Source organism: Mustelus asterias, chromosome 15 (assembly GCF_964213995.1).
Source record: "Mustelus asterias chromosome 15, sMusAst1.hap1.1, whole genome shotgun sequence".
NCBI lineage: Eukaryota > Metazoa > Chordata > Chondrichthyes > Carcharhiniformes > Triakidae > Mustelus > Mustelus asterias.
In genome coordinates this window covers 42,367,669-42,381,573 of record NC_135815.1, presented here as the reverse complement: position 1 = coordinate 42,381,573, position 13,905 = coordinate 42,367,669, and the positions used below count along the sequence as shown (strand labels likewise).

Below are 13,905 nucleotides of genomic sequence, written 5' to 3'. Positions count from 1 at the left end.
GGACTGTGGGAGGAAACCGGAGCACCCGGAGGAAACCCACGCAGACACGAGGAGAATGTGCAAGCTCCACACAGACAGTGACCCGAGCCGGGAATCGAACCCGGGACCCTGGAGCTGTGAAGCAGCAGTGCTAACCACTGTGCTACCGTGCCGCCCAGATGCAGTATAATGTGGATAAAAGTGAGGTCATGTACTAACCGACTCCAGAACAGCTTCTTCCCTGCTGTTATCAGACTTTTGAATGGACCTATCTCGCATTAAGTTGATCTTTTTCTACACCCTAGCTATGACTAGCATTCTGTGCACTCTCATTTCCTTCTCTATGAATGGTATGTTTTGTCTGTATAGCATGCAAGAAACAATACTTTTCACTGCATACTAATACATGTGACAAATCAAATCGAAGGTTATCCACTTTGGTAGCAACAATAGGAAGACAGATTATTACTTGAGGGTGTAAATTGAGAGAGACAAATACTCAATGAGACCTTGGAGTCCTCGTGCATCATTCGCTGAAAGTAAATGTGCAGGTACAGCAGGCAGTAAAGAAGGCAAATGTATGTTGGCCTTCATAGCGAGAGGATTTGAGGATAGGGATATTTTGCTGCAATTGTATAGAGCATTGGTGGGGCCACACCAGGAGTATTGTGTGAAGTTTTGGTGTCCTTATCTGAGGAAGGATGTCTTTGCTACAGAGGGAGTACAGCAAAGGTTTACCAGGCTGATTCCTGGGATGGCAGGTCTGATATATGAGGAAAGACTAAGTTGGTTAAGATTATATTCACTGGAGTTTAGAAGAGTGAGAGGGGTTCTCAGAGAAACTTATAAAATTCTAACAGAGTTAAACAGGATAGAAAGAATGTTCCCAATGGTGGGGGAGCCCAGAACTAGGGGTCATAGTTTGAGGATAAGGGGTAAACCTTTTAGAACTGAGGTGAGGAGAAATTTCTTCACCCAAAGGGTGGTGAATGTGTGGAATTCACTACCACCGACTGTAGTTCAGGCCAGAATGTTTTCTGATTTCAAGAAGAAATCCAGAGACGTGGGGGGAAGGGGGGAATCAGGATTTTGAATTTGATGATCAAAATGAATGGCATACTCATGCTTCTAGTTTCTATGAAAGGTATAATTGCATTAGAAGCAGTTCAGTGAAGGTTCATTCGATTAATTCCTTGGATGAAGGGTGCTATTTTTTGAGAAAGATTGAGCAGGTTTGCCCTGTCTCAATTGGAGTTTAGAATGAGAGATGATTTTATTGAAACGTACACGATCCTAAGGGGACTTAACAATGTGGATTGCGGAACTAGGTGACACCATTTAAAAATTAGGGGTCTCTAATTTAAGACTGTGATGAGGAGAAATCTATTCTCGGGGTTGGTAGCCTCAGCAATCAGTGGAGGCAGGATCATTGAATATATTCAATGCTGAGTTAGATGGATTTTGATTGACAAGGGAATCACAAAGTGGAGTTGAGGTCACAATTAGATCAGCCATGGACTTAATGAATGGTGGAACAGGCTCAAGAGGTCAAATGACCTACTGCTCCTAATTCTTGCGTTCTTGTAGACAGCCTGGTGGAGAACCTTCAGGGAGGTATCGCTAAACTGTCACCACTATTTGTCTGGTTAGTGCCATTTGCCTGTTAGGCACCCCCTGCTCTTCATTGCCGATAAGAGAACAAAGATAAAGTTGGAGATCAGGAGAATTTGTGCAGAATGAAGCTAGAGATCTGGTTAGGATGATTCTTCAATGCCTCTGTTTCTGTTGCTGGCTTGTAAGCAGAGCAGGCAGATCTGGGTGCTGTTTAAAAATGGTGCCCAAATCTCTGACCCTATCAGCTGTGTCGGGTTGATATCTCCCTTCCTGGTCCAACCACATAATTGGCCAGACCCCACACCTCTTCCACGTTAATGTCACTAGCAGCACTGCTGTCCACTTCCGGCTCTGCACCAGGACAACTAAAGTCTGCCCTTTCTCTTCCAGGTTCTCCCTGAGGAGGATCCCATATATGGCAAAGTTATGCAGCACTACTGCTATCCTTGACCATCAAGCCAAGCTATATTGCAGACAATGCTCAGGCCAATCCAGAAGCAAGTTTTGTATAATGCTTTATGATAATACTGGGGGCAGTGTCAAGCAACAATAATTTCCAAAGTTACGACCTTTGATTTGTGGCTCTTCCTAGTACGGCAAATAGGATTTCTTACTGGCTACATGTGTTGTAACGTTCTGCAGTATTTGTATCACTCCCTGGGCTCTAGGAATTTTGAGACCTAATTATAGCTAGCCTCTTGGGGAAAGTACAAGAGATGACAACAGCTGTGGCTCAATGGGTAAGTGTACCGAGCAATACAGTACAGGGAGGTCCAGAAGAGGAATTTTAAAAATTATTCAGCCCAAAAAACATGCAATCAAATAATTTTAGTGATCTCTGTTGGAAGCTTGATAAATTGGAGATTAGCTGTGATGGTTTCAATGATAAAATAGCCAGGAGAACTGGGTCTCATCTCTTATACATGAACAGTGACCACACGGGTGAAGTACTGCAATGCTGCCTTCAAGAACTAAGGTCAAACATTTGGGGTGGGCAGAATTTTGAGCAGCATATCTTTAAAAGTAACTTTAATATTTACAACAGTTGAATGATATTTAGGACAAATATATGTACCATTCATTGCTATCTCTGAAATTTGGGGAAGCTGCGAGGTTTTGCAATGTTTCTTGAATTGATTTTACATTAATCTTCAGAGAATTTCACCGAATTGTAACAGCACAGAAGGAGGTTATTTGTGCCATCATCACTGCCAGTTCTCCAAATGAGCAATGCCTCTCGTACCATTCCACTCCCCCCGCCCCACACACCTTTCTCCCCCATACCCCTGCACATTCTTCCTTTACAGATAATAATTCGATTCCCTTGTGAATGCATTGATTGAATCTGCCTCGCAAACTCTTATTCCGGAACTTAACCACTCTCTGCATGAAAATGTTTCTCATGTCTCCAATGCACCTTTGGCAATTATTTTAAATCTGTGTCCTCACATTCTCCATTATTCTGCCAGTGGGAACAGTTTCTCTCCCTCCACTCTTGTCCAGACCACTCATGGTTTTGAATACCTCTATCAAATCTCCTCTCTACCTTCTTCATCAACTTCTCCACTCAACATAACTGAAGTTCCTCAGCCCTGGAGCTGAATCTTTTCTGCATTCTCTCTAATGCTTTCATACCTTTTCTAAAATGTGGTGCCTAGAATTGACACAGTACTCCAGTTGAGTCTAAACCAGTGTTTTTATACAAGTTTCACATAAACTCCTTGCTCTAGCACTCAGTACCACTATTAATAAAGACAAGGATGCCGAATGCTTTACTAAATTGCTCCACCATTTACAATGACTTGCGCACACATACACCCAGGTCCCTTATACTACCCTTTTAGAATTGTATCCTTTATTTTATATTGTCTGTCTCTGAATGAAATCATTTCATACTTCTCTACATTGAATTTCATCTGCCACTTAAACTGTTTCTTACTCCACAACTGTCTGTCCATTTGAAGTTCTATAGTATCCTCCTCACAGTTCACAATGCTTCCAAGTTTTGTATCATCTGCAAATTTTGAAACTGCCCTGTACACTAAGGGCTAAGTCATTAATTTTTATCAGGAAGAGCACAAGTCCAAATACTGACCCTTGGGGAACTCCACTATGAACCTTCCACCAGTTCAAGAAAACATCCGTTGTCATTCAGCCAATTTCATATCCATGTTACAACTGTTTCTTTTATTCCACAAACTCTACTTTTGCTCTCAAGTATTTGTGCGATACTGTATCTTAAGATGATGTAGTGCTTTTGGAAGTCCATTCACTACATCAATAGTATTACCTTCATCAGTCCTCTCTGTTAACTCTCCAAAAAACTCCAGCAGGTTAGTTAGACTTTGCTCTTAACAAATATGTACTAACTTTCTATAATTAACCCGAATTTGCCCATATGCCTTTTAATTTTGTGTCCAATTGTTGTTGACAGAAGCTTCCCCGCCACCAAAGTTAAACTGACTGGACTGTAGTTGTTGACCTTTACACATTTTTGGAACAACAGTGTACATTTGCACTTCTGAGTCTGAAGAAGACTGGAAAATTATGGCCAGCACCACACCAATTTCCACACTCACTTCCCTCATTATCCTTGGATGTGTCTCGTCGAGTCATAGAATCTCAGTGTAGAAAGAGGCCATTCAGTTCATCGAGTTTGCACCAACTTTCTGAAAGAGCATCGTATCCAAGTCCCAACCAGAGGGAAACTATTAATTTAACACCTCGGTTATGCCCCCTGCCTCGATGCATAATTCCCCATTTTTGTCCTTTATCATCCCACTCCTCCTTTTGCCACCCTTTTATTATTTTATATGCTTTAACAAGATTTTTGGATTCCTTTTAATGTTAACGATGAGTCTCTATTAATGCTCCCTCTTTGCTTCTCTTATTTGCTTTTTTAATTCCTCTCTGAATCATCTTTATTCAGCCTGGTTCTCAATTATATTATCTATCTGACATTTGTTTTGAGCACACTTTTTCTTTTTCATCTTGATCTCCATCTCTTTTGTCGTCCAGCAATCTCTGGATCTGTTTGCTGTCCCTTTCCCCTTTAATGTGAATATACCTTGCCTGTTCCTGAGCTATGTCTTCTTTAAAGGTAGCCGCTTGCTCAATTACTGTTTTTCTACCAACCTTTGGGGCAGCACGATGGCAGCGTGCGCTAGGGACCCGGATTCAATTCCTGGCTTGGGTCTCTGTCTGTGTCAAGTTTGCACATTCACCCCATGTCTACGTGCATTTCCTCCGGGTGCCCAGGTTTCCTCCCACAGTCCAAAAGACGTGCTGGTTAGGTGCAATGGCCATGCTAAATTCTCCTTCGGTGTGCCCGAATAGATGTCAGTGTATGGAAACTAGGGGATTGCCACAGTAACTTCATTGCAGTGTTAATGTAAGCTAACTTGTGACAATAAATAAACTTTGATTCCAATTCATCTGGCATAGATCCTTTCTTACTCTGTTGACTTTGGTTTACCCCAGTTAATTAATCTAACTCTGGATTGTTCCTTGTCCTTTTCCATAATCAACCTAAAGTTTATGTTACAATGATCACTGTCCCCTCAATGTTTTCCTGCTGACACTTGATCCACTTGGCCCACTTCTTTCCCAAGAATAAGGACTAGCAGTGCCTCTTTTCTCTTTGGACTGAAAGCATAAAGTGGCAGAAAATTTTCCTGAATATCAAGAATTCTTGCCCCTCCCTACCTTTTACACTACCACTATCCCAATCTACATCGGGAAAGCTAAGGACCCGCCTTCACCCTTTATAACAACTTTATAATTCTTGCACCTCTCTGTAATTCCCTTACAAATTTGTTCCTCTACATCTTTCTCAGTTGGAGGCCTATAGAATACACCAAGCAATGTAATTGCACCTTTTTTGTTCCTTGGCTCTAGCCAAATAGATTCTGTCCTTGACCCTTCTGAGGCATCCTCTCTCTCTAGTACTAAAGGGGAGAGGAAGGTGAAGATAATTGCAGTGATAGCGCAATATTTGAGTTGCCTGCTGCCCAGACAAATTGGCCCCATATAAATCAAAGCTGACTTTCAAACATACCCCTTACAAGAAACATGATAAAAATACATTTCTTAAAGGCACATTATCATCACATTATGCTCACCTATGGTACTGGAAGTAATCCAGAGGTGACTACTTTTGAGGTCCGCCTTGCGAATCTCCTACCTAGCTCCCTAAATTCTGACTGCAGGATCATATCCCTCTTTCTGCCTATTCCATTCATACCGATGTAGATGATAATGGCTGGTGGCTCATCTTTCTTCCTCGTGATGCTCTACAGCCATTCAATGACATCCCTGTCCCTGGCACCAGGGAAGCAACACATAATCTTGGATTCACAACCACAGCCATGGGATGGGATTTTCAGACCCCAACTCTAGCAAGCATTTTCACGGGTAAAACAGGAAAATCTGGAGGGCCATTGATTTTTAACAGCTGTCCAAATTTTCCTGTCCTGAACCAGACAATACCCATCATTGTCGGGTCCATAAAATCCTGCCCATGGAAATATCTGTCCATTCCCCCAGCTGTTGCATCTCCTATCATTATTGTTCTTCAAATCTTCTTTTTGTTCCCCTGTACATTTGAACCATTTTTGGTGCCATGGAACTGGTTCAGGTTGCACTCCCCCTGTGAACCATCGCTCTGATCATTCAGAATCAAACACCAGTTAAGAGTGAAATGCACTTGGAAGATTCCTATATTACCTGTCTGCTGCTGCTTGGCTATCTGGTGGTCACCTATTCCCCCTCTCCCTGCATACTGTTAAACTGCAGGGTGACTACATCTATAAATGTGCTATCCACGAAGCTCTCAAACCTCACAGATGCACTGCAGTGATCCCAGAGCTCAAGCAGCTGCAACTGATGACAGTTCCTACACAAATGGTTATCCAGGGCATGGAAAGCACTGGGAGTTCTCACATTGCACAGGATATACACTGTAGAAGTTGGAGCAGCCCTACCATTAATATTAGATAATAAACCTTACTACTACTAATAAACCATAATACTGCTAATAAACCATAATACTGTTAATAAATTCACCTACTTTAGTAGCTGAATTTAAATTCTTAATTTCCCAGCTCCTAATTTGAAGCAAGTTCCTGAGTTTCAATAGAAAAGAGAAAAATACTTATCAACCAATCACTTGTCCAGTTTTGTGTGACATCGCAATTGGATTTGGAGTCTCCCGCTGGTCTCGTAGTGACTTTCTCTCTCTCTCTCGCTCCCCACTGCTCCTCTTATCCCCGACTGAGCTCTAACTTCTCCTGCTGTTCTCACAGTGACTCACTCTGTGTTGGATGATGGCATGTGAGTCATTTCAGAGAAGGGGGAAATGTCAGTGCTGTCCTTAGGAAGTTCATATCCTGTTCACATGTCATACAAACCTACAAGTCTCCACAGACATGTTACTCTTTAGGGTGGAGGAAAAAAAATCGTGATGGGGAAAGGTGGGAGCAATGTTGACTTTGGAAGGGGGTTATATTAAAATTAAACAGGATATGTTTCTTTTTACCAAATTATTCAAAACTGGAAAAAAAACAATTCTTTTTTATTTTTCCGCAGGAGCATTCCCACCTCCCAAAGGTCAAACAACAGCAACTTCCAGAGCTATGACCCTTGACCCATTGTGGCTCTTCCTAGTACAAATAGTGGGATTTCTTTCTGGCTACATGTGGTATAACATTCTGCAGTATGTGTACAACTGCCTGGGGCTCTAGTAATTTTGAGAACTAACCATTGAATTAGGACTTGAACCCAAGCACGTATGTCAGTATCCATGTGTGAATGTAAATGTTTCTTGAAGGATGATAAAAAAGAGAAGGATGGATTGGTTGCCTGTCATTTTTCGTCAAGATTTTTAGACTCCAATTTAAAATATTAATCCAGATCATCAAGTCTGCAACCTGGTGTTAAGAGGTCTAACATGTTTACATGGTCCTTAAAAAACCCTCACTGTTCAATTATGCTGCATATCTACGATATCCTCTTTGAGAGAAAAAAAGTCGGAGAATACTTTGTTGTTGCAGTAAAAACCATACCATCACTTCCTATTGCTTCAGGAGGCAAAATTGCCAACAGACAAGACTGTCAGGAGGAAGCCCATATCTCCTATTTTCCCACATTAATATGATCCAGATGAGAAACTGGTCAGTGCTGCCACTGTTTTATATATTTTTGGCAGTGAAAAGTTTTTGTTTCCCTTAGCAGTTATTCAGTATAATTTGTGATTCATTAAAAGGCTACTGGTCTAAAGCAACTAAAATTCTAGTGATCACAGGTCATTTATTGTGACGTTTTGACATTTAAATAGTTACAGATAAAATAGTTAGGAAAGCCGAAAAAACATGCTTCATTCTAGTTCTAGTATGTATGATATATTTTGAGTAAAAGTTTAGTTGAAATGACCAAATAAAGTGATGCAGCCAATCATGAAGTATCTTACAGTTCGTAAGAAGCTGCTAGTTGTAGTTAGTTCAGGACAATTACAGGCATTACTGTTGCAGAATAGCCAGGCTGTCAGCACGGAAAGTATTTGTTACGAAAGACTTCATATGATGGATTAGAAACAGCAAAAAAAAGTTCACAATTTAGTTAAAAGTACAGGACATCTGAATAACTTTTACTCTGCTCCTATATTGAACTCACTGAATTTGTCTGAATCTTTTATTGCACATATTCTACTGTTTAGTTGAATTGTGTCAATGTTACTGTGTCAATGTTACTGATGGATTGTGTGAATTGATGCAGATGATTTTTAATCTTGATCCATAAATCTGTTGAGTCTGAAGAAATATTTTTGGTTGTTCCAATTTAATGCTTGGAAATCATGACGACTTGTTCAAAAGATAAAAAAAAAAGACCTGTGTCCCGACTCATCTCTTGAACTTCAATATTTCGTCCCAATTAATGGGCTGGCAGCCGAGGCGTTAAGGTGAAGTTTTCACTGCCTGACACTGGATTCTGCCACCCATTTAGGAAACCAGTTCCATTGCTCATTGGCCATTTTGGTAAGCAAAGTGGCTCACCTTAGGAAAAGGGAAAATGCATTACTATGTATTTTAATCTTTTGGGGCTGGAGGTAGACACTGGTGTATTTATGATGTGTGTCTTAAATCAAAATATTCAATGTAAAAAAAAAAAATGATGTAAAGCATTGACAAAACGAATCTTTAATTGGTGTTCTCCCCCTTCCAGTCAGAAATGAAGGAAGTGCATTTGCGAAGGTCCTTCCTGCCTAGGTGTTTTAGGAACCTAGGAGATATCTGTGCTTATTTATGTTGCTAGGAACACGTGGTCTGTTGCACTCTGTTCCATTTGTATATCTACCCTTTCCCTTCAAGTGTGCACCCAGTCGGTTAAGTATTGTACTAAATTGGCAGTAAGGTTGTGAAGAATGCTTTCTGTTCTTTACTGCAGTAAAAGGTACCATGGAGGTGAGAGCCATCAAAAAGATAAATGCCCTATTTTGATCAGCCAGCAATTTAAAAGCACTATTTGGTGACCAGTCAGCATGTGGTTGTGAATGAGTATGCATTATAAAGTAAAATATTTAACGGAGAAGTTTGGAACCCCCGAATGAAAGCTGCTCACAGCATTCCTTTGAAACCAGAGTTACAACAATTTAAAACACAACAGGATGAGCGAAAGGGAGTTAGCTATTAAACGTGATATAGCATAGTTGAAAAAAAGAGAAATTATAGAATCTATCTACAGCAGATCGTCATATGTTGAATTTTTTGCAAAACTCAATCTATAAATGACAAAATGATGTAATCACTCTATTTTTCTCTCACCTCCAATCCCTGTGTTGCCTTTTATAAGGAGACAACTCTGAACTTCATAACCCATTGTCATGCATCAGCTGAATCTTGGTTACACTGAATTATTGAAAATTGAATTGGCTGGTCTGAGTGTATTGCACCTTTTTCAAAGAGCTACCTTTTTTTGAGTACTTTGTTTCACTGTTAATTATTGTTACTTTGACTTGTCTGAAATTCTCATTCTTTCAATTAAGTAGCAGTGTGGTACAGTAAAGCTGCAGCAGGAGACTACAGATATCAAAGAAATGATAAATTAGTTGCTGAGGCCTGCTACATGCCACAAGGCAGTACTGTATTCTTGCTTTTGTAATTTTGGGGTTGTCAACACAAATAGTAATATCAAGAAGTCTGACTTGTTGAATCATTCTTTATTTAAGTCATTGTATATAAGGTATGAGACTCCAACACATTTGGCTTTTGTTCTTGAATTACATTACATGACTTGAGATTGTATGTTTTAAAGTGTCTGTATTTCTGCTTTAAGAAGTAGAAAAATGTTGAAATTGTTTGTTTAATACATCAACGGTGTCCCAAAGGTTCGAATATGGGTTTTATTTTAGAAATAAATACAACTAAGTTTTTGCCATTTCTTAATAATAGCTATGAGCATCCTTAATGAAGTTGCACTGGCTATAATCTTAGTCAGGCCTATTTCTCAGTAACAAGACCAGTGCAACAATGCAATTCTTATGGGTAGAACCAATGATTATGGAGGGCAGAAACCAACCCGACACCTCACCTGGATCACGCTCTGGACTAATTTTCTCTTTCCTTTAGTTTCACGTGGCAATCCGCACATCATTCACAAATCAATCATTCAATACACTCCAGCCTTCAAAGTTCAGTCATCCTATACTGGCTAATGTGGATGTGTGTCCACTGTTCAATTTCAAACTAAGTTAATTGAAGCAACAAAAATGAACTTAAAGTTTGCTCTTTCTCACCACAACCCCAATTTCACAGTCATATTTTCTGGAACAGATCAACAAAAATTACATTATTTGGTGTGGCTGAACATTTGAGGTTTGAGCTCATCCTTCAGGTCTTTCTACTGCAGGAGCTCCTGTCCTGAGTTGGTTTACACTACGTCAGAGGGGTCCCTCTTCTTGCTTAGCTTCTGGACACCTGGCAACTCATAACTGCGATCCAAACACCTTCCCATAACACCTATACCAGGATGACTGTAATTGCCTCAATATTGGCTCTTACAGTTACTCACAACATGCAACTTGGAAGCATATAGAACAAACACAAATATATAAATGGGTTAAAATGTGCAGTAATGGGATTTTTTAATATAAATAGATCTGGCTACAGCATTTCAGAAAGGAGAATGATTTGGAAGTCTGCAGCTATAATAAAAATGATGTACATCTCCATCCACATAGGTTTTGGCCCTTCAGAATTTTACTGAATATCAGCTACTCAACAATCCATCCGTTTTCTTCTCTGATTTGGGTTAAAATATGGATTTGAGGGTGTGGTGGTGTGTACCACTAAAAAAGATTGGGATAGCAAAGACGCATTTAGCTAGGAGACAAGCCAGAGCAGTTAACTTTTATAGCGGAGCTGTAAAGAATGGGAAATTAGCTTTGTGTCTGGTCATGGTGGATTCTTCTAATGTGTTATTTATACTATACTTTTTCCAATTTTGATTTTGCTGAATGACATTGATCCCCACAGAAATGGGGAGAATCTTACTACTTCATATTTATACTTTCATATATAAAGATTTATTTCATTGAGGTCGGGGAAGTGGCAGAGAAAACGGTATTTGATTTAACAGCCGTTCTCTCCTCCTCCCCCCCGGCGCCATATTTTCCTTGAAGAATATTTCACTCCCCTTGCTCCCTGGCAACTTGTGTAATCCATCTTTCTGGAAGTGTGTTTTTGCTGAAGTAATGCTGCTAGTTCACAGTATTTTTCTTGTAAAATATTTCATGTTCTGAATGTTAATCTCTTGTGTGAAGAAATTACAAATTCCTGTAAAAGTCCCACATTAATGGATGAAAAAAGATAAGACTCCGTATCCAGGCATGTACCAATTCAACAGGAAGCATTCAAAACCACAGATGGGAATATTAAATCTACTGTTTGTTTTCCAGAGAGTCTCATGGAGGAGTTTGCAAAAAAGAGTTAATGCTACAAACCTGAAACAAATGAATTTTAAATATTGCTGTTTATTTTCTATGAGTCCTGCATAAATATAGTTGACAGGTGTTTGAATTTTACTCTTGCCATTTTCTTTTAAAACATGCTGTTTACAATGTTTTTAATCTTAACTCGTACATAAATCCTCGACCAGGTTACTGTCGATGTCAAACTGCAAAAACTCTTGATAATCTTTGTACCTAATTGTATTCATTGTTTTACAACTATTGTATACTAAAATATGCACAGAAGGGATATTAATAAAATATTACATTAAAAATGTATTGATATGAATACTACTTTGCCATTTCTAAAGTGAACTTTTCAAGCCTGCCATGTTGTTTAGATACACTAATGGGGAAATAGTTTCATATCTAGGTGGCATGTTGTTGTGTACAGTAACGTGTGACTGACAGAATGTTGGTCAGTTCAAGGCCAAGATCGATATTTTTAAATTTGATTCTTTCAGACTCCACTATGAAGGGGAAAAGCTGTAGAATTAATCAATGTAGCCATATTCATACTTGCTAGTTTAATCAAAATCAATACATTTTTTACCCCTCAGGACAAGACAGTTGTAGTTCATTCTGATTATGTATTAACCTCTTAAAGAACTGAGTTGTAGCATTTATGTTATGGTTAAAGACATACATGTAACTTAAATAGAAGAATCTGGAAGACTGTCAGCTTAATTATACCCACAGTTATTAATAGAGTAGGAAAATACCATTTTAAGCTTTATTTGTACATTCATGTATTTAACTGAAGGGAAATCATCCTGCCTCCCTTCCTCTCTCTCTCTCTCTCCCCCCCCCCCCCCCCCCCCAATCTTTAACTGCAGGTTCCCACAGAAATAGGTTTCTGAGTTCATGCTCGTTTGTCATTGATAATTCTAAGAATGTTCATGGTTATGAAATGTGTGGAGAGAAACAGTTAACATTTCAGGTCATGATAATCCTTCATGTCTAGACTTTGAGGATTGAATTGCAAGCGCTCAAAGCTGCATTGGACCTGAGAGCGACAGGTTAATCATCTCTGATTCATGTCTACCTTGGTTGGTTCAGTGGTGTCAGTCATGTAGGCATCCAGAGCATCTGACCATTGTGCAGCTTGACTAACACTACTGTTTACTTATACAATAGCTTATCTGGAGATGTAACAATAGCATCTCCATGTGATCAGAACTGGATGTTTCATGTCTTTATATATTTGCGGATTTAGTTACCACATTATTAAGGTGCTTTATTCCGTGGTAAGGTGAACACTTAGAGCAACAATTAAGATCAGATTCTGTTACCTCAGGGAATCATAAAATCCCTATGGGGCAGAAGAGGCCATTTGGTCCGTCGAGTCTGCACCAACTCGCTGACACAGCATTTTACCCAGACTCTATCCCTATAAACCCATGTATTTACCCCGCATGACCAATCCACCAAACCTGCACCTGGAAGAAACCCATGTAGACACTGAGAACATGCAAACTCCACAGTCACCCAAGACCGGAATTGAACCGGGTCCCTGGTGCTGTGAGGCAGCAGTGCTAACCACCGTGCTGCCCTCGCCTTAGTTTAGTCAGAAAAACTATCTTTCGTAACATAAAAGCAAGGAATGCTACTCAGTGACTTGGTTTATCTCCACTGCATTCTGCTCGATATGTGGGGGCAGAATCTCATTTTTTTAACTTCTGTCCAGTCTCAGCTGTTAGTCAAACAGCCATAAAGTGCAATCCACCAACCTAATTGACCACAGCTACGCTCAACTGAAGAGCATTAAAGCAGGAGCAATGAGTTAACATCCCTGGAATGTTAACTATCTTTCATTGCCTCCAGAATATGAGCCAGATGCCTGTTGGAAACTTTTATCTATGCCTGCTATGTTGACCTGGGAACTTAACTCTGAATGTTGGCATCGTATAAAATCCTGAAAAGTGACACCCTTGTTCTAGAGCGCAATGTTGTACACAGGATAAAAGCAATGGTGAATTGAAATGTGCTGATAAATGTGCCTTCTGTTTTCTTCACAAATTATGGATGGTACAGGGACCAGGATCAGATCACCAGTAGGTTATCCATACATATCATTCTTGGACTAGAGCATTTAGTATTTCTAAATTCTGGCATAGGCTTATTGATACATTATTTTGACTGCATATCTGTGGTAACTGAAAGGATAGATGAGGCCAATTTCCACTATCCCTGAATCAAGCTCTTTCAGCTTGTGGTCAACTTTACACACCTTCCAATTTCCAATAGATAGCTTCTAGCTACATGCCCACTGATATTCAAGTGCCCTGAACAATTGGACTCTCACCCTCTCT

General features: G+C 39.8%; 1 protein-coding gene across 2 annotated transcripts in view; it reads left to right on the top strand.

Annotated features, from left to right (window-relative positions):
- Nucleotides 1-11,863, top strand: part of lpgat1 (lysophosphatidylglycerol acyltransferase 1) — a 132,768-nt gene extending 120,905 nt beyond the window's left edge. For both annotated transcript variants that reach the window (XM_078229831.1, XM_078229832.1), the window contains exon 8: nt 7,180-11,863. In XM_078229831.1, coding sequence (XP_078085957.1) covers nt 7,180-7,334 — 155 coding nt within the window. In that variant the 3' untranslated portion in view covers nt 7,335-11,863. The remainder of the gene's footprint in view (nt 1-7,179) is intronic.
- Nucleotides 11,864-13,905: the final 2,042 nt, after the last annotated feature.